The 20,860-nt window shown below is 43.4% G+C and overlaps 1 protein-coding gene across 1 annotated transcript in view; it reads left to right on the plus strand.

Annotated features, from left to right (window-relative positions):
* Positions 1-20,860, plus strand: part of LOC126094769 (myrosinase 1-like) — a 122,383-nt gene that overhangs the window by 25,157 nt on the left and 76,366 nt on the right. The window contains exon 4 of the mRNA XM_049909320.1: positions 13,094-13,216. Coding sequence (XP_049765277.1) covers positions 13,094-13,216 — 123 coding nt within the window. The remainder of the gene's footprint in view (positions 1-13,093; positions 13,217-20,860) is intronic.

A 20,860-nucleotide genomic window follows, 5' to 3' on the forward strand; every position in this document is an offset into this window, starting at 1 on the left:
ATCCAGTTCATCACCGTGCTGCCCCATCCTCTGTACTATCCAGACCTGGCTCCTGCGGAATTTGTTTTTTATTTCGAAAGTTGAAAGCCCAGTAGAAAGGGCGAAGATTTGCAGTGGTAGTCGAGAAAAAAAAAATTCGCAGACGGCACTTGGCGCGTTTCACCAAGAGGCGTACCAAGACTGCTTCCGGAAGGAGAAACGGCGTTGGGTGCTACACTACTGGCCATTAAAATTGCTACACCAAGAAGAAATGCAGATGATAAATGGGTATTCATTGGACAAATACATTATACTAGAACTGACATGTGATTACATTTTCACGCAATTTGGGTGAATAGATCCTGAGAAATCATTACCCGGAACAACCACCTCTGGCCGTAATAACGGCCTTGATACGCCTGGGCATTGACTCAAACAGAGCTTGGATGGCGTGTACAGGTACAACTGCCCATGCAGCTTCCACACGATACCGCAGTTCATCAAGAGTAGTGACTTGCGTATTGTGACGAGCCAGTTGATCGGCCACCATTAAACCAGACGTTTTCAATTGGTGAGAGATCTGGAGAATGTGCTGTCCAGGGCAACAGTCGAACATTTTCTGTATCCAGAAAGGCCCATAGAGGACCTGAAACATGCGGTCGTGCATTACCCTGCTGATATGTAGGGTTTCGCAGAGATCGAATGAAGGGTAGAGCCACAGGTCGTAACACATCTGAAATGTAACGTCCGCTGTTCAAAGTGCCGTCAATGTGAACAAGAGGTGACCGAGACGTGTAGCCAATGGCACCCCATACCATCACGCCGGGTGATACACCAGTATGGCGATGACGAATACACGCTTACAATGTGCGTTCACCGCGATGTCGCCAAACACGGATGCGACCATCATGATGCTGTAAACAGAACCTGGATACATCCGAAAAAATGACGTTTTGCCATTCGTGCACCCAGGTTCGTTGTTGAGTACACCATCGCAGGCGCTCCTGTCTGTGATGCAGCGTCAAGGGTAACCGCAACCATGGTCTACGAGCTGATAGTCCATGCTGCTGCAAACGCCGTCGAACTGTTCGTGCAGATGGTTGTGGTCTTGCAAACGTCCCCATCTGTTGACTCAGGGATCGAGACGTGGCTGCGCGATCCGCTACAGCCATGCGGGTAAGATGCCTGTCATATCGACTGCTAGTGCTTCGAGGCCGTTGGGATCCAGCACGGCGTTCCGTATTACCCTCCTGAACCCACCGATTCCATATTCTGCTAACAGTCATTGGATCACGACAAACGCGAGCAGCAATGTCGCGATCCGATAAATCGCAATCGTGATAGGCCACAATCCGACATTTATCAAAGTCGGAAACGTGATGGTGCGTATTTCTCCTCCTTACACGAGGCATCACAACATTGTTTCACCAGGTAACGCCGGTCAACTGCTGTTTGTGTATGAGAAATCGGATGGAAACTTCCCTCATGTCAGCACTTTGTGGGTGTCGCCACCGGTGCCAACCTTGTGTGAATGCTCTGAAAAGCTGATCATTTGCATATCACAGCATCTTCTTCCTGTCGGTTATATTTCGCGTCTGTAGCACGTCATCTTCGTGGTGTAGCAATTTTAATGGCCAGTGGTGTATGTATCAATTGTGCATGAGAGTATTTGCTACGCATTTCTTGATACATGCGTTCTCGAAATTTCAACACTAAAACTTCTCCATGATGCACAATGCCTCAGTTGATGCCTGTTGAGCATCGCTGTTTCGGAGTACTGGAAAGCATCAGTTGGGACTGATTTCTTGTGGGACTATGTCTTTTTAACAAATTGCACGTCAGCAACTTTTCTTCTGAGATATATACACTCCTGGAAATTGAAATAAGAACACCGTGAATTCATTGTCCCAGGAAGGGGAAACTTTATTGACACATTCCTGGGGTCAGATACATCACATGATCACACTGACAGAACCACAGGCACATAGACACAGGCAACAGAGCATGCACAATGTCGGCACTAGTACAGTGTATATCCACCTTTCGCAGCAATGCAGGCTGCTGTTCTCCCATGGAGACGATCGTAGAGATGCTGGATGTAGTCCTGTGGAACGGCTTGCCATGCCATTTCCACCTGGCGCCTCAGTTGGACCAGCGTTCGTGCTGGACGTGCAGACCGCGTGAGACGACGCTTCATCCAGTCCCAAACATGCTCAATGGGGGACAGATCCGGAGATCTTGCTGGCCAGGGTAGTTGACTTACACCTTCCAGAGCACGTTGGGTGGCACGGGATACATGCGGACGTGCATTGTCCTGTTGGAACAGCAAGTTCCCTTGCCGGTCTAGGAATGGTAGAACGATGGGTTCGATGACGGTTTGGATGTACCGTGCACTATTCAGTGTCCCCTCGACGATCACCAGTGGTGTACGGCCAGTGTAGGAGATCGCTCCCCACACCATGATGCCGGGTGTTGGCCCTGTGTGCCTCGGTCGTATGCAGTCCTGATTGTAGCGCTCACCTGCACGGCGCCAAACACGCATACGACCATCATTGGCACCAAGGCAGAAGCGACTCTCATCGCTGAAGACGACACGTCTCCATTCGTCCCTCCATTCACGCCTGTCGCGACACCACTGGAGGCGGGCTGCACGATGTTGGGGCGTGAGCGGAAAACGGCCTAACGGTGAGCGGTACCGTAGTCCAGCTTCATGGAGATGGTTGCGAATGGTCCTCGCCGATACCCCAGGAGAAACAGTGTCCCTAATTTGCTGGGAAGTGGCGGTGCGGTCCCCTACGGCACTGCGTAGGATCCTACGGTCTTGGCGTGCATCCGTGCGTCGCTGCGGTCCGGTCCCAGGTCGACGGGCACGTGCACCTTCCGCCGACCACTGGCGACAACATCGATGTACTGTGGAGACCTCACGCCCCACGTGTTGGGCAATTCGGCGGTACGTCCACCTGGCCTCCCGCATGCCCACTATACGCCCTCGCTCAAAGTCCGTCAACTGCACATACGGTTCACGTCCATGCTGTCGCGGCATGCTACCAGTGTTAAAGACTGCGATGGAGCTCCGTATGCCACGGCAAACTGGCTGACACTGACGGCGGCGGTGCACAAATGCTGCGCAGCTAGCGCCATTCGACGGCCAACACCGCGGTTCCTGGTGTGTCCGCTGTGCCGTGCGTGTGATCATTGCTTGTACAGCCCTCTCGCAGTGTCCGGAGCAAGTATGGTGGGTCTGACACACCGGTGTCAATGTGTTCTTTTTTCCATTTCCAGGAGTGTAGAAGGAATGTTGGATGTAGGCAGCCACTGAGTTCAAATGGTTCAAATGGCTCTGAGCACTATGGGACTTAACATCTATGGTCATCAGTCCCCTAGAACTTAGAACTACTTAAACTTAACTAACCCAAGGACAGCACACAACACCCAGTCATCACGAGGCAGAGAAAATCCCTGACCCCGCCGGGAATCGAACCTTGGAACCCGTGCGCGGGAAGCGAGAACGCTACCGCACGACCACGAGCTGCGGACAAGGCAGCCACTGAGTGTGAGTTGATCTGACAGTGGCGGTAATGGTACTTGTTGCCTCATTTAGGTGAACGAATGGACTTCAGACACATGTCGCCTGGCGCTAAGACTGTTGCACAACAAGAGTGGTGCATTCTCAGAAGATAATAGATGTTCCGGGTACCTCGCAGACACAGTTCTGTGTTAAACGGATGACAGGTGCATCACAGTGAGTGTCTAAAATTGCGCGGTAACTGGAAATGTGCTCCAAAGTTAGCAGTATAATTCTTGTGAAAAAAAAATCGAAATAAACTGCATATAGATTCACCATTAAATTCTGGCGGCATATGAACGAAACACAAAGTCGCGTCCAGCCGATGTGAAATGTTGCCTAGAATTTGACCAATCCGCACAGACGTTAAAAGATGTGCCTCTTAGTGAGAAGTAGCATTATGGGATTTCTAGCATAGGTTACATTCAGGTGTTGTTACTTAACCAAAAAGGGATATGAAATTTTAGGTAAAGGATAGAATACCTGCCTAAGACAACTATAAGTAATCTGTCTCACTATAAGACTCCTAATAACGCACTTTCGTTTACCTCATCCAGTGGATTTGGTTTAGTGCCAGCTAATGAGGCGTGTTCGATTTCTGTGAGTAAGAGTAACAAGTAATTTATTTATGTCTGTCGCATGTGCAATGGTCGCGCCGAATCGGAGAAGAAAAGAAGCCCTCTTCTGAACCTAATTCATCAGACAATACGCTATGCCAACCAAAGGTCCGACCAGCCGTACAACGGCATTATTCAGTTTTTATTGTTTTCTTTACGAATAATTTGAAATTCTTGTCAAGTGCTTTGCAAATTCACATGCGTTAACTATCGCTTCAGTGTGGTGGTGGTGGTGGTGGGGGGGAATGGTGAGTGGGGGGGGGTGGTATCATAATTAAAAAAGGAGATTTCATAGACAAAAATAAATTTATTTCACAAATTATTTTACTTTTGAATTCAAAAGAGAAGAATAATTAGTTACTGGAATTCGCTCTGTTCTCTCAGAATTTAATCTGATCTAATTGGCATAACACATTCCTCAGCAGTGGCAGATTATATCGATAGGATGGCTGTTAAAAGAACAAAGCGGGCTCTCGACAGATTTTACGTAACTTGAGCGTAAACTCTGCACGCGATTCTAGGATCATTTGAAAGCAAAGTTATTACTACTAACGCGAACACGAATATTTATCAGTTAACTCCACTATACTAACGGATTATCCACGTGCAACGTGGTCTCAAGGTTGCGCACGAAGCAACAAGGCTGTGCCTCAGAAAAAATTACTCACAGGGGCGAAAATCACTAGAGACAAAACTGGTCAAATATAAGCATGAGAGGCATCACATAGCTTAGGTACCCAATGTGTCCACGTGTACAAAAACTGAACGGTGGACAAGTCACAAGCACAGAGACTGGAAGGGCTCAAAACTAAGTGATTTCCATACGCAACAAGCAGAAAAATATGCAAAGAATTTACAGGGGAACAGGCAAATGTTGATGCTTCCGAGCTTAGTGATCTCCTAACTCAAACAAATCGCGAGTTAATCTAAATTCGTGTTCATCAGGAACACACACGCTTACTGACCAAGGGCTGGAACACGACTCCTCGTCACAGTCAACCTCTGCCGCTTGCTCGGAGCGCAGTCCGAATTTCTTAGAAGAGGGAGGAGGCGCCCTCTCCACTAGCCATGAGGATGGTCAGAAAAGCCGCTACAGCTACTTGCTGCCTTAGCCGACGACTCGAACAAGGCGGGAAGAAATGTGATTTGTTGGTTCAGGAAGACCTCTATGCGGCACCAAAAATATGTGAAAAGCAAAATTCTAAAGTTTGGCGCTGCTGCTTCGGGGTAGTAAGTAAAGTGAATTCTTTGGCTTCTACAAAACATTGAAACCAGTCGCTCCTATTTTTAATCTAAGCTGCCAAGGCGCGAAAAGAAAACCATTATGATTACCTGAGAGGAAAAATAAAACGAAAAGCCTTGCTCTTATCTTCCCTCAGGTATCAGAGTAATTTTGATGTAGCAAACTAAGAGCAACAAGATCATGTTATTATATAAATTATGAAATGAGTGCAAAATAAGCGCACTCCTCTCAACGTGGGTTATGCTTATCGGGAAGTCCAGATTTTGCAAAATGCGATTTTCCTCTTATCTGCAAGCTGAAAGAACATCTGGAGGATAAGGTATTCTCCAACGATGAGCAAGCTCAGATAGCTGTTCTCGAATGTTTCCGTGGCCAAGAGCGGATCTCTATTGTCGAGGAATTGAACGACTGGTATTAAAATGGTTCAAATGGCTCTGAGCACTATGGGACTTAACTTATGAGGTCATCAGTCCCGTAGAATTTAGAACTACTTAAACCTAACTAACGTAAGGACATCACACAACATCCATGCACGAGGCAGGATTAGAATCTGCGACCGTAGCGGTCGCGCGGTTCCGGACTGTAGCCTAGAACCGCTCGGCCACCTCGGCCGGCGACTGGTAGTAAGTTTGGATCGTTGTTTGCGGAGACTGGAGTTATTATGCTGAAAATAATGTCATGTATCTGTGTCACTTTGAAGTGTAGTGTAGCATCCAATCAAGGATACTTGGCATGCCTTATTAATGTGTAACATTCTTTTTGAAGCCCGCCGTACATGTAGTATAAGCTTTTTTTTTCCGAAAGAAGGGACACAACATCAAGAAGCTGAGTAAACAAGTGAAACTGCCGCATTACACAGGGTATCTGCATTTCCTCCCCTGCTGGTTCCGACTACTTTATATAAGTCAGAGTTATTTCTTATCAAGGAAATGTGCATAGTTATGTCTTGTTTACATTGTCTACGTCAATTATAACACCTCCTCTATAAACAGAAAACAGTGTGCGCGTATATATATATATATATATATATATATATATGTGTGTGTGTGTGTGTGTGTGTGAGAGAGAGAGAGAGAGAGAGAGAAAGAGAGAGCCGTATTTAGTATTTAGTAGCGATGAGTAAGCGTGTTGTGTTACGTGCCAGCACGTACTTTCTCAGTTGACACAATAGTTTGGAATAATATTTAGTTACAGTCTCCTGTTTATCTGTGACGCCATGAAACATCTTAAATATATTTGCTAGTGAGCAATAATGACCAGTCTGATAAACTTGTGGAAATGTTTTGGTACCAAATTGTGCTTCATGTGGAAAATTCTTTTGTATCTTCTTATTTTCCATGCTGTGCACCATCCAAGATTTAGAAATGAAAGGCTATAATACGGCAGCTATTTTAGAACCCAAAGCTGTTACAAAGAAGGTGGATACAAAGAAACATTTGTTTTATTAACTGTTATGGTTACAGCCTGTACTCTAACGGACAGAGCGATTGACTCTAGCCCTGGGCGTCTTGGATTCAGTTTCGGACAGGAACTGGAAAATTTCCTCGTTCCAGCCCCAGCCCCCAGCAAGGAAAAGAAAGGGGGGGAGGAGTTGAATGGAGACCTGGGAGACGGACTGGCCACTCTTCTCGGCGAACAAAATTGTGGACTCTAACTACAATCAGGCCAGAAGCACGTCCACGGATTGAGCGCTACAGATTTTATCTTTATCTCGAAACGATTCTGCACCTACACAAAAGAACCGATGAGCGAACGTCTTAATTGATATAATCAGTTAAACGTGCTTATTTATGAGCATCCTTATCGAGATAACTTTTAAGTTCCGTAAACGTAAACTGAAATAGTGATTATTTGATTGTAGGTCGAAATAAAACGATTTAGCATCAGTTCATTCGTTCATCTGTATGTCTTCCAGGACACGCGAACAAATGTAGATAGTGGGAAGGGAAGAACCAAAATACGAAATTTTCTATCTAAGGCTGCACATATTTTTTTGTTTTATTTTCTCTCGTCCTGTCAAAGAGTGGAATATAGCTATTCGATTTCAGGTTGTATAGTCATATACTCATATTACTGCTTTTGTCTGTTATACAACATTTTCGTTCCTATATCAGCTGACAGATCTTCGCTGAATTGAGCAAGAATTTCTGCGCTCTAGAGTACACCACAACAGTGATGTCTTCCCTGTATGAAGCTGCTGCACATTAAACAACAACAATGCAGAACTGGTACTGCCAACGTGAAACTGTTAACTAAACGCCATTGAGAATTTCTGTTCGAAATTAAGCGTGACAACGGTAGATTTTACCAAGAACTGATCAACTTCGGGAGCCATACTTCAGTTATCTACACACACCAACTTTGCCATGCTATTTTATGCAATTGTCAGTAGGCAAGCCGGCCGGAGTGGCCGAGCGGTTCTAGGCGCTGAAGTCTGGAACCGCGCGACCGCTATGGTCGCAGGTTCGAATCTTGCCTCGGGCATGGATGTTTGTGATGTCCTTAGGTTAGTTAGGTTTAAGTAGTTCTAGGTTCTAGGGTACTGGTGGCTCCGAGCCATTTGAACCATTTTCAGTAGGCAAAATGAAGAAGCAATAAATGTGGGACGCACAGTAAATAAATAATTTAATACGAGTTCGGAGTTTGAACTGAGAGTGGCACTCTGTTACTATGTTATGTTTAACATAAAATTCTTCTAAGGGTCGATGGATTTGGGAAAGATGTTATATTCCTGTACTTTCTCCACTGGTGGGTAAAACGTAAGGGTGTAAGTAACTTTCACATGATGTGTCACTAACACGTAACTCGATGAAACTTTGACGATACATACAAAGAACTGCTACAGTATAGTAACTGAAAAAAAAGACAGTGAGAAAAACAGTAGTATCACTATTACTGAAATACAATAACTTCAATGAAGTCACTGAGATTCATGATGGTGAATCACTTCGTTGATTATTTTCTCTTGGAAAAACAGAGAGCCATACCTTTGCTCATGGTAAATGCACGAAAGATGTTAACTTTTGGGCTACGACGACAATATTCCGAGGTTTGTCGTGGCTTATAACTGCCCCAAATCTACAGTTGTGTTTATTATTTTTATCATTTAGGAGAAGAGCAGTCATCTCTAAAGATAACGAAATCTTCGCCTTGATCCAATCGATGTTACTTTTGGACTCAAAAGTCGTTAGAAGCAACATTATCAATGTCTAAAAGTTCTTACACCATTTAATGTTTGCTGTTTGAGATACAAATATTGCCCTGACGCTCGCCAAACAGACACATGTAGGATGCGCGGGTCGCGAGAAGCACGCTGGTTTGATTTTGTGTGAATGTTAACAAAGCTTTGCCTCACTTCCTCTACGACGTCGTCAGACACACGCAGTTGACTTGACGATTTTTTGTCACTTATCAAGCACCCATTTTCAAGAAAAAACTTATTACCTTTACATGGAAGGCTTATTTTGAGGATCTTTACCGTACTCCATACGAAAATTAGTTGCACAACAGTTACAGACTGATTCATCAAACCAAAACACACAGCGAGCACACTCGGAATCAGTGAATGGAGCCAGCTATGCTATGGCTGTTGCTGGAGCTTTCGGTGGTGTGATTCAGTACTAGCACATTACCTGAGACAGGACCTGAAGTATTTTCCTACAAAATTACGCTTATACTACTTCTATGAGTAATATGAATAATTTTGTATGAATTTTCAAGGATTTATTTGTTGATTTATTTATTTAGCGTTTGGCTACATCACAAACAAAGTCCTTTTAGAAACACCCTGTATTGATACTATCAAGATAAACGGAATATACTCGTGTAGCCAGGAATTCTTCCAATATCTTAAAGAAGATATGTTTGGTATGATCAAATTTGCTTCAGTCGTCAACAGCATGTCCGCGAGCTGGTCAAGTGCACATAGAAGAAGCAAAAAAGTTAAGTCCCAACGGCGTCGTAAGCAAAGCACAATCCGCCACCGAACATAGAAGAGGAGGGAAAGAAGTAAGATTGGAGTTTATCATCCCGTCCACTCGAGGTTTTTAGTGTTGGAGTTCAGATTTGTTTAGGGAAGGAGGGGGAAAATGGTTATATTCGTCACAAATAAACGATCGCAGTACTTGCCTCATGCGAGTTATTGAAACAACAAGAAAACTAAATCTAGATGGGCAGACGAGGAAACTTACACATGTCCTCCACAATGTGTGTTCGCGTCTTGATCACTGCAACAGTTCGTTTCATGCAGCTTAAGACTGTCACTCCGAGCTCTTGTGAGATGCTGCCACTGGAAGTCCTGTGGCGTTACAGTGTGTATTTCTGGTTGGTGTGATGAACGGCAGCTGGCTCTAAATGTAGAAAAATGTAAGTTAATGTGAATGAACAGGAAAAAAAACCCATAATGTTCGAGTACAGCGTTGGCAGCGTGCTGCTTGACACAGTCGGGTCATTTAAATGTCTGAACGTTAGCAATGCAATATGACATGGAATGAGCATATAACGACTGTAGTAGGCAAGGCGAATGGTCGACTTGGGTTTATTGCGATAGTTTTAGGAAAGTGTGATTCATCTGTGATGGAGACCGCATATAGGACACTAGTACGACCCACTGTTGAGTGCTGTTCAAGTGTTTGGGATCCGCACCCGGTCTGATTAATGGAAGACAACGAGGCAAGTCTGAGGCCGGCTGTTGGATTTGTTACCGCTAGGTTGCACTATACACAAGTAATACGGACATGGTTCGGGAACTCAAATGTAAATCAGTGGAGGGAAAGCGATGTTCTTTTCGAGCAGCACTGCTGTGAAAATTTAGACAACCAGAATTTGAGGATGACTGCAGAAAGATACTATTGGCTCTAACCTACATTTCCCGTAAGGACCATGAAGATAAGATCAGAGAGATTAGGACTCGTGCGGAATCATTCAGACAGTCGTTTCTCCCTCGCTCTATTTGTGAGCTCAACAGGAAGGGGAATGACTACTGGTGGTACAGGTTACCTTCCGCCACGCACCGTACGATGGCTTGCGGCGTATCTATGTAGATGTAGATGTAGAATGTAGTCACTGCGCTTTATGTGATTTTAGGTTCGTGAGAACATTTTGTAGTGTTCTGATCCTAGAAATACTTCCAAAAGACAGACCCTCTATAAGAAAGTACCAATTACTCTGCTATACTCTAGTACCTAAATAAGAATTCACAAAGAAAAGAACAGCCACTACATAATCTACTGAGAAACATGAGAAACATTTTGTAGTTGCCTTCTTAATCTAAGGCTGGGAGGGGACTGAAACTAGAAACAGAAAACGAAGTTTCACCCAGCTAGGGATTCCACCAGTCACCACCAGTAGATACAGCAATGAAGGAGCTACTGATTCCCTATGCCTTCGCCTGCTACAGTCTCCGTGCAATAAGACCATTTATCACACGGCTGGCGTTTCCACACTGATAAGATTTTGACGTAATGCTAGTAAGCCTCACATGTAAATATCACGATGCAGATGTTACGACCGGTGCCTAAACACACTTGCCTGGTGTATGTGAAGTCGGTTCGCCCGCAAATATCGTTAGTATTGTTTTTCGCACACACTGTGGTCGTACACTACAATAAAATTGACTCATGCCCACTATGACTGTTCATGCACAAGAAGCAAAGTAAGCATCCAAAATTGAAAATTAAACCGATGTATTGTCTGTATAAACACAGTAAATGTAGCTGTCTGTTCATACTTTAACAGAAGATTGCCGTTATTAATAGTTATTACGAGCTGGTCTGTGCGAAACGCTGTGTGCAATGATGACACTTTTTGCAATATGGAAAAAGCGTTGCGAAGCACTGCATCTTTACTAAATTTACCTAGTCGGTGAAAGATATTAAATTCACTTGCCAATATATTCAATCCATTTTCACGGCGCTGTTCATAATTAGTGGTCGTCAGATCTTTAGCGTTTCTTTCTACACAAAATTTTACCATTCCACATAAAGTACGCGGCACCGTACTGCGTTTCATCGCGACATCCGTTACACGTACACTACCATCTTAGGGCCAACTCACTTAACTCGACCCAAGTCCAAAGATATTTGCACTGCGAGCTCTACTCGCAGGAAATGGAATGGAAATGTAACTGTCACTCGCTCATCAATCAAAATCATCGGACTGTTTCAGCTGGGATATCTTTAACATAAGTTTTTATGACTATGATAAAACTTTTATTAACGTGTTGCTGATTAAACCAGAAATCGTTAAGTACATTGTTCTACACATCTGTCAATGGCGCATAGTGACCTTTTATCTTTTTAGGTGGATATTTTGTAAAATATTTTCCGTGGCATTTTTTTTAAATATTCATTACATTAAATGGATATACCCTGGTCAGAGATAAACTTCACTGACACTGGAAGAATGTATTAAAAGCTCTGTTCTAAACATTGCTCAATGAATTTTATCTGCAGATATCTTTAAAGTGATCACTGTGACGTACTATATACACACAACAAAAAAAGTTTTGCATCACCCCGGTTCCTAGAATTACTGAAGATAGACGTTGACTGTGGATATTGTATCACAGACACATTCCATTTGATTGTTCAGAGATGTCACTAAACCCGCCCAAAGGTGTAAACAACCATGCGTGAGCAGCGCCTAGTTATACGTAGTTCCAGTCATTCCACCAGGAAGGCGTCTCATAGTCAACCAAAGCGATGTTGTTCGGACATGGAGGAGATACAGAGAGGTAGGAACAGTCGATTACATGCCTCGCTCAAGCCGCCCACGGGCTACTACTGCAGTGGATGACTGCTACCTACGGATTATGGTTCGGAGGAACCCCTGGCAGCAATGTCACCATGTAGAATAATGCTTTTCGAGCAGCCACACGACGTCATGTTACGACTCAAAGTGTGCGAAATGGGCTGCATGCTGCGCAACTTCACTCCCGACGTTCGTGGCGAGGTCCATCGTTGCAACCACGACACCATGCAGCGCAGTACACATGGGCCCAACAACATGACGAATGGACCGCTCAGGATTGCCATCACGTTTCCTGCAGTTTTGGGGTGGCATTATGTGGGGCCGACGTACGCCGCTGGTGGTCATTGAAGGCGCCATAACAGCTGTACGATACTTGATTGCCATCCTCCGACTGATAGTGCGACCATATAGGCAGCATATTGGCGTGGCATTCGTCTTCATGGACGACAATTCGCGCCCCCATCGTGCTCATCTTCAGGATAAAGACATCGCTCGACTATAGTGGCCAGCGTGTTCTCCAGACATGAACCCTATCGAATATGCCTGGGATAGAATGAAAAGGGCTGTTTATGGACGACGTGACCCCACTCTGAGGGATATGCGCAGAATCGTGTTGAGGAGTGGGACAATCTGGACCAACAGTGCTTTGATGAACTTGTAGACAGTATGCCACGACGAATACAGGCATGCATCGGTGCATGAGGACGTGCTACTGGTTATTAGAGGTACCTCTGAAGGTCTTGCTGTATGGTGGTACAACATGCAATGTGTGGTTTCATGAGAAATAAAAAGGGCTGAAATGAGGTTTATGTTGATCTCTGATCCAGTTTTCTGTACAGGTTCCGGAACTCTCGGAACCGAGGTGATACAAACCTTTTTCGATGTGTGTATATATGCTGAAATGCAAAAGGCGAAACATAACTCTTCGTTATTTTACAGGCCACCATGTATCACTGGGATCTGCCTTCGCCACTGCAGGACCTTGGTGGGTGGCCCAACAGTTTCACTGCTGACTTTTTCGTGCAGTACGCCCGAGTGCTCTTCGAGAATTTCGGCGACAGGGTGAGTCTGAAAACCACTTCCAGCACCTTTGCACTCTGTTATTATCGACCTTATCAGTATAAAGTATCCTTTCCCATCGATAGTGATATATTACCGGCGTCCCACACATAACGTCCAATACACTTCATTGTGTTCATCCACGTTGACAGGTCTTTTCACTTCCTCTAGTTCAGGTCTCTGCTTTTGTATTACGAACAAAGCTCATACATTCAGTACTTTTACTCTAATGGTTCCTTTAATTCATTTGTCTTGTTCGTAGAATCTTTACCTATATCCCTACCGTAACTTAGTCATATGTTTTGATTTTCCAGTAGAGCATTTCTAGTTGTTCTTCCAATTTGTAAATATTTCTCTTCTGTGTCCTGAGATTTGTTGCAGGCGTTGTCGTCTCATTTCTCCTCTAGTTCCGTAATTTATGTCCACACCTGCCTATCACTGAACTATTTTAAAATCACCACTTACAATGAAACAGATTTATTTCATTTTCACTTGAGATAAAATAGTAAACTTAAATTTTAATTCCACACTTGGTTGTACACATTATTGTTCGTCTTATTTTTTATTATTTTTCTTCAGTGAGCTTTGAGTAATGTTTCTCCACACATTTTAATCAAGCAATGCCTTTTTCGGATATGAGGAACTTAGTGTAATATTTACAATGCGAAAAGATTTAGTGTTCTTTTAATTGCTGTTCGCATTGACGTCGTGCTCTGAGGACAGAACTTTGTTGCAATTCGTATTCTAGAAATATCCAGTTCAACACTTTTCAGCCACATGTAACACAATATTACCAATAAATTGTAAAAAATTTAAATAGGAAGCGTCAGCATTCATATATGTTTGAGATCATGATCCACGTGGTGTATGGTGTCATAGACTATAGTTTGCAAACACTGAGCTGGTTTGCATGTCATATCCACATCATTTTCCTTGATCACACTTTCTTTTATAATTCAACGATTTTGTTAAATTGTTACTTGTGCCATCTATCACATGCATTACAAATGGAAGTGATCTGGGGCGTGACATGACCTACCAAGTCAACACGCGACCTACTCCTATCGTTTCTTGCCCGTATGCTGGATAACTTTTTTTTTAATTCAACATTTATAATAAATGGCATTAATTATAGGTTAACATTAACGAAAATATCACATAAAAAGTTATATAAAGTATCAGTGTTTAGAAATTCATCCCCGACATAGAAAAAGTCGCCATGCAGATACGCTTCTAATATATCTATAGCATTATTTTTAGTATCTGGTAGTAATTCGCGTGTAGGTCCGTAGCTAATCGGATAAACGTCAGCCTAAGACTCAAAAGGTCTGGCGTGCTATGGACTTTCCTGACAATTATTTGTTTTTTAACCACTAGCAATTACTTCTAAATGTCAACGGAAATTTAAGTCACATTCTAGGTCTCCTGTAAAAGGGCTAAGTAAGTCACATCAAACATCGGAGACAGGCTAGGAGAACCACCTCTAGGAAACAATGCAGCGTTCAAACTTGCTTTCGGATTAGGGAAGCTTTACTTTAGACCATTTATATCATTAGATAAATCATTACAGATTTTAATGATGTATGCCACACTCCTCCCTGTACTGTGCTGAGCTCAAGTCACGAGAACAGAAAGTGATGTTTTAACCTTATACAGGGCTATTACAAATGATTGAAGCGATTTCATAAATTCACTGTAGCTCCATTCATTGACATATGGTCACGACACACTACAGATACGTAGAAAAACTTATAAAGTTTTGTTCGGCTGAAGCCGCACTTCAGGTTTCTGCCGCCAGAGCGCTCGAGAGCGTAGTGAGACAAAATGGCGACAGGAGCCGAGAAAGCGTAGGTCGTGCTTGAAATGCACTCACATCAGTCAGTCATAACAGTGCAACGACACTTCAAGACGAAGTTCAACAAAGATCCACCAACTGCTAACTCCATTCGGCGATGGTATGCGCAGTTTAAAGCTTCTGGATGCCTCTGTAAGGGGAAATCAACGGGTCGGCCTGCAGTGAGCGAAGAAACGGTTGAACGCGTGCGAGCAAGTTTCACGCGTAGCCCGCGGAAGTCGACGAATAAAGCAAGCAGGGAGCTAAACGTACCACAGCCGACGGTTTGGAAAATCTTACAGAAAAGGCTACAGCAGAAGCCTTACCGTTTACAATTGTTACAAGCGCTGACACCCGATGACAAAGTCAAACGCTTTGAATTTTCGGCGCGGTTGCAACAGCTCATGGAAGAGGATGCGTTCAGTGCGAAACTTGTTTTCAGTGATGAAGCAACATTTTCTCTTAATGGTGAAGTGAACAGACACAATGTCCGAATCTGGGCGGTAGCGAATCCTCACGCATTCGTGCAGAAAATTCGCAATTCACCAAAAGTTAATGTGTTTTGTACAATCTCACGGTTTAAAGTTTACGGCCCCTTTTTCTTCTGCGAAAAAAACGTTACAGAACACGTGTATCTGGACATGCTGGAAAATTGGCTCATGCCACAACTGGAGACCGACAGCGCCGACTTCATCTTTCAACAGGATGGTGCTCCACCGCACTTGCATCATGATGTTCGGCATTTCTTAAACAGGAAATTGGAAAACCGATGGATCGGTCGTGGTGGAGATCATGATCAGCAATTCATGTCATGGCCTCCACGCTCTTCCGACTTAACCCCATGCGATTTCTTTCTGTGGGGTTATGTGAAAGATTCAGTGTTTAAACCTCATCTACCAAGAAACGTGCCAGAACTGCGAGCTCGCATCAACGAAGCTTTCGAACTCGTTGATGGGGACATGCTGCGCCGAGTGTGGGAGGAACTTGATTATCGGCTTGATGTCTGCCGAATCACTAAAGGGGCACATATCGAACATTTGTGAATGCCTAAAAAAACTTTTTGAGTTTTTGTATGTGTGTTCAAAGCATTGTGAAAATATCGCAAATAATAAAGTTATTGTAGAACTGTGAAATCGCTTCAATCATTTGTAATAACCCTGTAGTTTTGTTTGCTTGTTCGAGGCATGCTCCCATGGGACATACTGTAGGACACATTGGCTAAGATCAATGAGCGTACTTGTTGCCCACTGGGTACTTTGCTGTACAGAAGCTGTTCGTGCCTTTTGGCACCACATTGTGTGAATAATTACCGTTTATAGCAAGGTGGGTGATGTGAGAATGGACGTGTCAACCCGAAACCGGTAACCACTACAGCTGAATTTAACGTCAATACAACTGAGGCGAACGAAATAAAAATGTATCCAATTTCCTTCTAGTTTTATGTTTGTGAAATTTGTGATCAACGTTTAGCTATATATCGTAAGATTTACAGATACATATGTCAGTGCAACAAGCGTACGTATCTCGACATCAATGTAGCTGCTCCAAGAGGCTTCTTGACTTACCGTATTGTTGCAGATATAAGCCGCACACTTCTTGAGGGGAAGAAAAAGGAGAAATTCAGTGGAGACAAATTTGTCACTTCGCCCATTTACAGGAGTTGTTCACAAAGTGATCAGTCTTAAACCATTTCTTTAATGTCGTAACGTAGATAAATAGCATAAAAAATACCGGCCTTCTAATATTCACTGATATCAATGTTAACTTTACCACCGATATTCATTTTGCCACTAGCAGTATTTTTCTTTCCTGTTCTCGTAAATGAAGGACGCTGGACACGGAGCATGTTTTCAGCCCTGTGAAGAAAGAATCTGGTGATACTGTGCGTTATGAAGAGAGAATCTATTCATACATAAGATTGACTAACGGTTTTTTGATTCTGCTAGATAGTGTGTTTTAGGGAACGGTCTTTAAATGATTTCTTTACGTCGACTGTAAGTATCTAGAGTGTTGAAGTCATGCATTGAAGTATAACGCCCAAGTCTATGTATAATGCAAAAACTTTATTATTTACTTTCTCCTTTGGAAAATTGTCGTTGGGCAAGGATTTAGGCTTGGGGCGTAGCATTCCTTCCTCTAGAGCAACTGATAACATCCCGGTAATTATGTATCTGTACAGACTTTCGTAACAATTGTTGTTGAAGGTAACATCGTCTAGAAGCACTACATTCCTCTTAAAGAGCCTACTTCACAAATCGAAGTTCAGAGGCCTCTGCAGTTCACCTAACTGTGGATACCAGAAAGTTCCAGCACAGAAGTTACAAGGTGGGCTTGAAGGGAATATCACACGCCTTAACATCCTAGAATATTTTACCTGCAATCTCAGTAACTTTTTGATTTTCGTTTCCAGTTGTTTTTCGCTGTGGCCGAGCGGTTCTAGGCTTCAGTCCGGAACCGCGCTGCTGCTACGGTCGCATGTTCGAATCCAGCCCCGTGCATGGATGTGTATGATGTCCTTAGGTTAGTTAGGTTTAAGTAGTTCGAAGTCTAGGGGACTCATGGTCTCTCTGTCCGTCGAAGTTCATCACAAGCACAAGTACTGCCTAAAGATTTTACCAGCAAACTCATCATCTTCCAGAGAGGCTAACTCTCTACACCAGGTCGGCAACACCGACGAAAAGCCTGTCTCTTGGAATACACCGAGTTATATGACACTTGATTATAACGAAGCGAAGAACAACTGGTTCAAATGGGTCTAATCACTATGGGACTTATATGTGAGGTCATCAGTCCCCTAGACTTAGAACTAGTTAAGCCTAACTAACTAAGCACAAACCGGAGGAACCAACCGATACTCCTTCGAAAATCCGTCTGTGGAAAGTATAAGGTCTTCAAAATTTCCAAGGCTGAAGTAGTTCTCGACTTGTCAGTATTCCATCTTTCCTTTCATCCCTACATTCAAGTTCCGTATACCCCTAGCTACACGCTCACTTTATGGTTTCATTGGTGAAAAGCTCATTTATTGCGTATTCCTCAATGCGATCCAACGTCGCACATGACGTTAGTACAGGCCATGCTATTTGATAGCTTCTGTATTACATGTGTCTTCGTATAAAGAATAACTGCGAGTCTGAAATCTGCTTAATAAATCCGTCGAGTTTGAAATTTTCTAATGGTTTTCTGACAACGTTTTTACTCTTTAGTTAGATAGAAATTGAGTGAGTTCCAGCAACAGCCGCTATCGTAAATGAAATGTCAGCAAATGGAGACAGACACAATTTTGATTCATATTTCTTTTTAAGTCACCAATCCTATGACTAGTCTGATGCAGCCCTCCACGAATTCGTCTCCCGTGCCAACCTCTTCATCTCAGAGAAGCACCTGCAACATACATCTTCAATTATTTGCTGGATCTATTCCAATGTCTGTCTTTGTCTACAGTTTATGCTCTCTACAGCTCCCTCTAGTACCATGGAAGTCATTCCCTGATGTCTTAACAGATTTTTCCACATAATACTTTCCTCTCAGTTTCTGCGCGGAACCTCCTCATTACTCACCTTCATACTCTTTCACATTACCTTGTTACTTCCTTGTCTAGTTTACACCGTAGCTGCTGATTATCACTACACAGGAATGCCTGAAGTTCCATCATTGTGTTACAGACAGATAACATTCTCCTCATCAGTCCACCTAATTTTCAACATTCGTCTGTAGCACCACATCTCACATTTTTCGATTCTCTTCTGTTCCGGTTTTCCCAGTCCATGTTACACTACCATGCAATACTGTGCTCCAGAGGTATATTCTCAGAAGTTTCTTCCTCAAATAAAGGCCTATGTTTGATACTAGTAGACTTCTCTTCGCCAGGAATGCCTTTTCTCAGTGCTAGTCTGCTTTTGATGTCCTCCTTGCTCCGTTCGTCATTGGTTAATTTGCTGCCTAGGTAGTGGAATTCCTTAACTTCTTCCACTTCGTGACCATCAATCCTGATGTTAAGTTTCTCGCTATTCACATTTCTGCTACTTCTCATTACTTTCGTCTTTTTTCGATTTACTCCCAATCTGTATTCTTCATTCATTAGATTGTTTATTCCATTCAGCAGGTCACGTAATTCTTCTTCACTTTCACTCAGAACAGCAATGTCATCAGCGAATCGTATCATTGATATGCTTTCTCGTTCAATTTTAATTCCACTCCTGAATCTTTCTTTTATTTTCATCATTGCTTTTACGGTGTACAGATTGAACAGTAGAGGCTAAAGATTACATCACTGTCTTACGCCCTTTTTAATCCGAGCATTTGGTTCTCGGTCGTCCTGTCTTATTATTTCCTCTTGGTTCTTGTACATATTCTATATTACCTGTCTCTCCTTGTAGCTTACCCCTATTTTTCTGAGAATTTCAAACATCTTGCACCATTTTACATTGCTGAACGCTTTTCCCAGTTTGACAAATCCTCTGAACGTGTCTTGATTTTTCTTTGGTCCTGCTTCCATTATCAACCGCAACGTCAGAATTGCCCCTCTGGTGCCTTTACCTTTCCTAAAGCCATCTAACACATCCTCAAAAAATGGTTCAAATGGCTCTGAGCACTATGCGACTTAACTTCTGAGGTCATCAGTCGCCTAAAACTTATAACTAATTAAACCTAACTAACCTAAGGACATCACACACATCCATGCCCGAGGCAGGATTCGAACCTGCGACCGTAGCAGTCCCGCGGTTCCGGACTGAGCGCCTAGAACCGGTAGACCACCGCGGCCGGCAACACATCCTCAATTTTCCTTTCCATTCTTCTTTGTATTATTCTTGTAAGGAACTTGGATGCATGAGCTGTTAAGTTAATTGTGCGATAATTCTCGCACTTGTCAGTTTTTGCAGTCTTCGGAGTCGTGTGGATATACTTTTCCGAAAGTCAGATGGTATATCGCCAGACTCATACATTCTACACACCAACGTGAGTAATACTTTTGTTGCCACTTTCCCCAACGATTTTAGGAAATTATGATGGAATGTTATCGTTCCCTTCTGCTTTATATGATCTTAAGTCCTCCAAGGCTCTCTGTAATTCTGATACTAATACTGGATCCCTATCTCTTCTAAATCGACTTCTATTTCATCTATTACATCATGCAGATCTTCCCCCTGATAGAGGCCTTCAATGTACTCTTGCCAACTACCCGCTCTCTCCTCTGCATTCAGCAGTGGAATTCCCGTTGCACTCTTAATGTTCGCACCCTTGTCTTTAATTACACCGAAGGTTATTTTGACTTTCATATATGCTTCCTTCTTTCATCGATGAACTGAAGTATTTCTTCTGTTACCCAAGGTTTCTTCGCAGTTAACTTCTTTGGACCTGTGGTTTTCTTTCCAACTTCTATGATTGCCCCTTTTAGAGATATCAACTGTACTGCCTACTGACCTCATTCTTACTGCAGTACCTATAACCTTAGATAACATCAACTGTATCTCGTTATGAACCATGGACCTTGCCGTTGGTGGGGAGGCTTGCGTGCCTCAGCGATACAGATAGCCGTACCGTAGGTGCAACCACAACGGAGGGGTATCTGTTGAGAGGCCAGACAAACGTGTGGTTCCTGAAGAGGGACAGCAGCCTTTTCAGTAGTTGCAAGGGCAACAGTCTGGATGATTGACTGATCTGGCCTTGTAACAAAAACCAAAACGGCCTTGCTGTGCTGGTACCGCGAACGGCTGAAAGCAAGGGGAAACTACGGCCGTAATTTTTCCTGAGGGCATGCAGCTTTACTGTATGATTAAATGATGATGGCGTCCTCTTGGGTAAAATATTACGGA

This window comes from Schistocerca cancellata, chromosome 8, assembly GCF_023864275.1.
Source record: "Schistocerca cancellata isolate TAMUIC-IGC-003103 chromosome 8, iqSchCanc2.1, whole genome shotgun sequence".
Classification (NCBI taxonomy): Eukaryota; Metazoa; Arthropoda; class Insecta; order Orthoptera; family Acrididae; genus Schistocerca; species Schistocerca cancellata.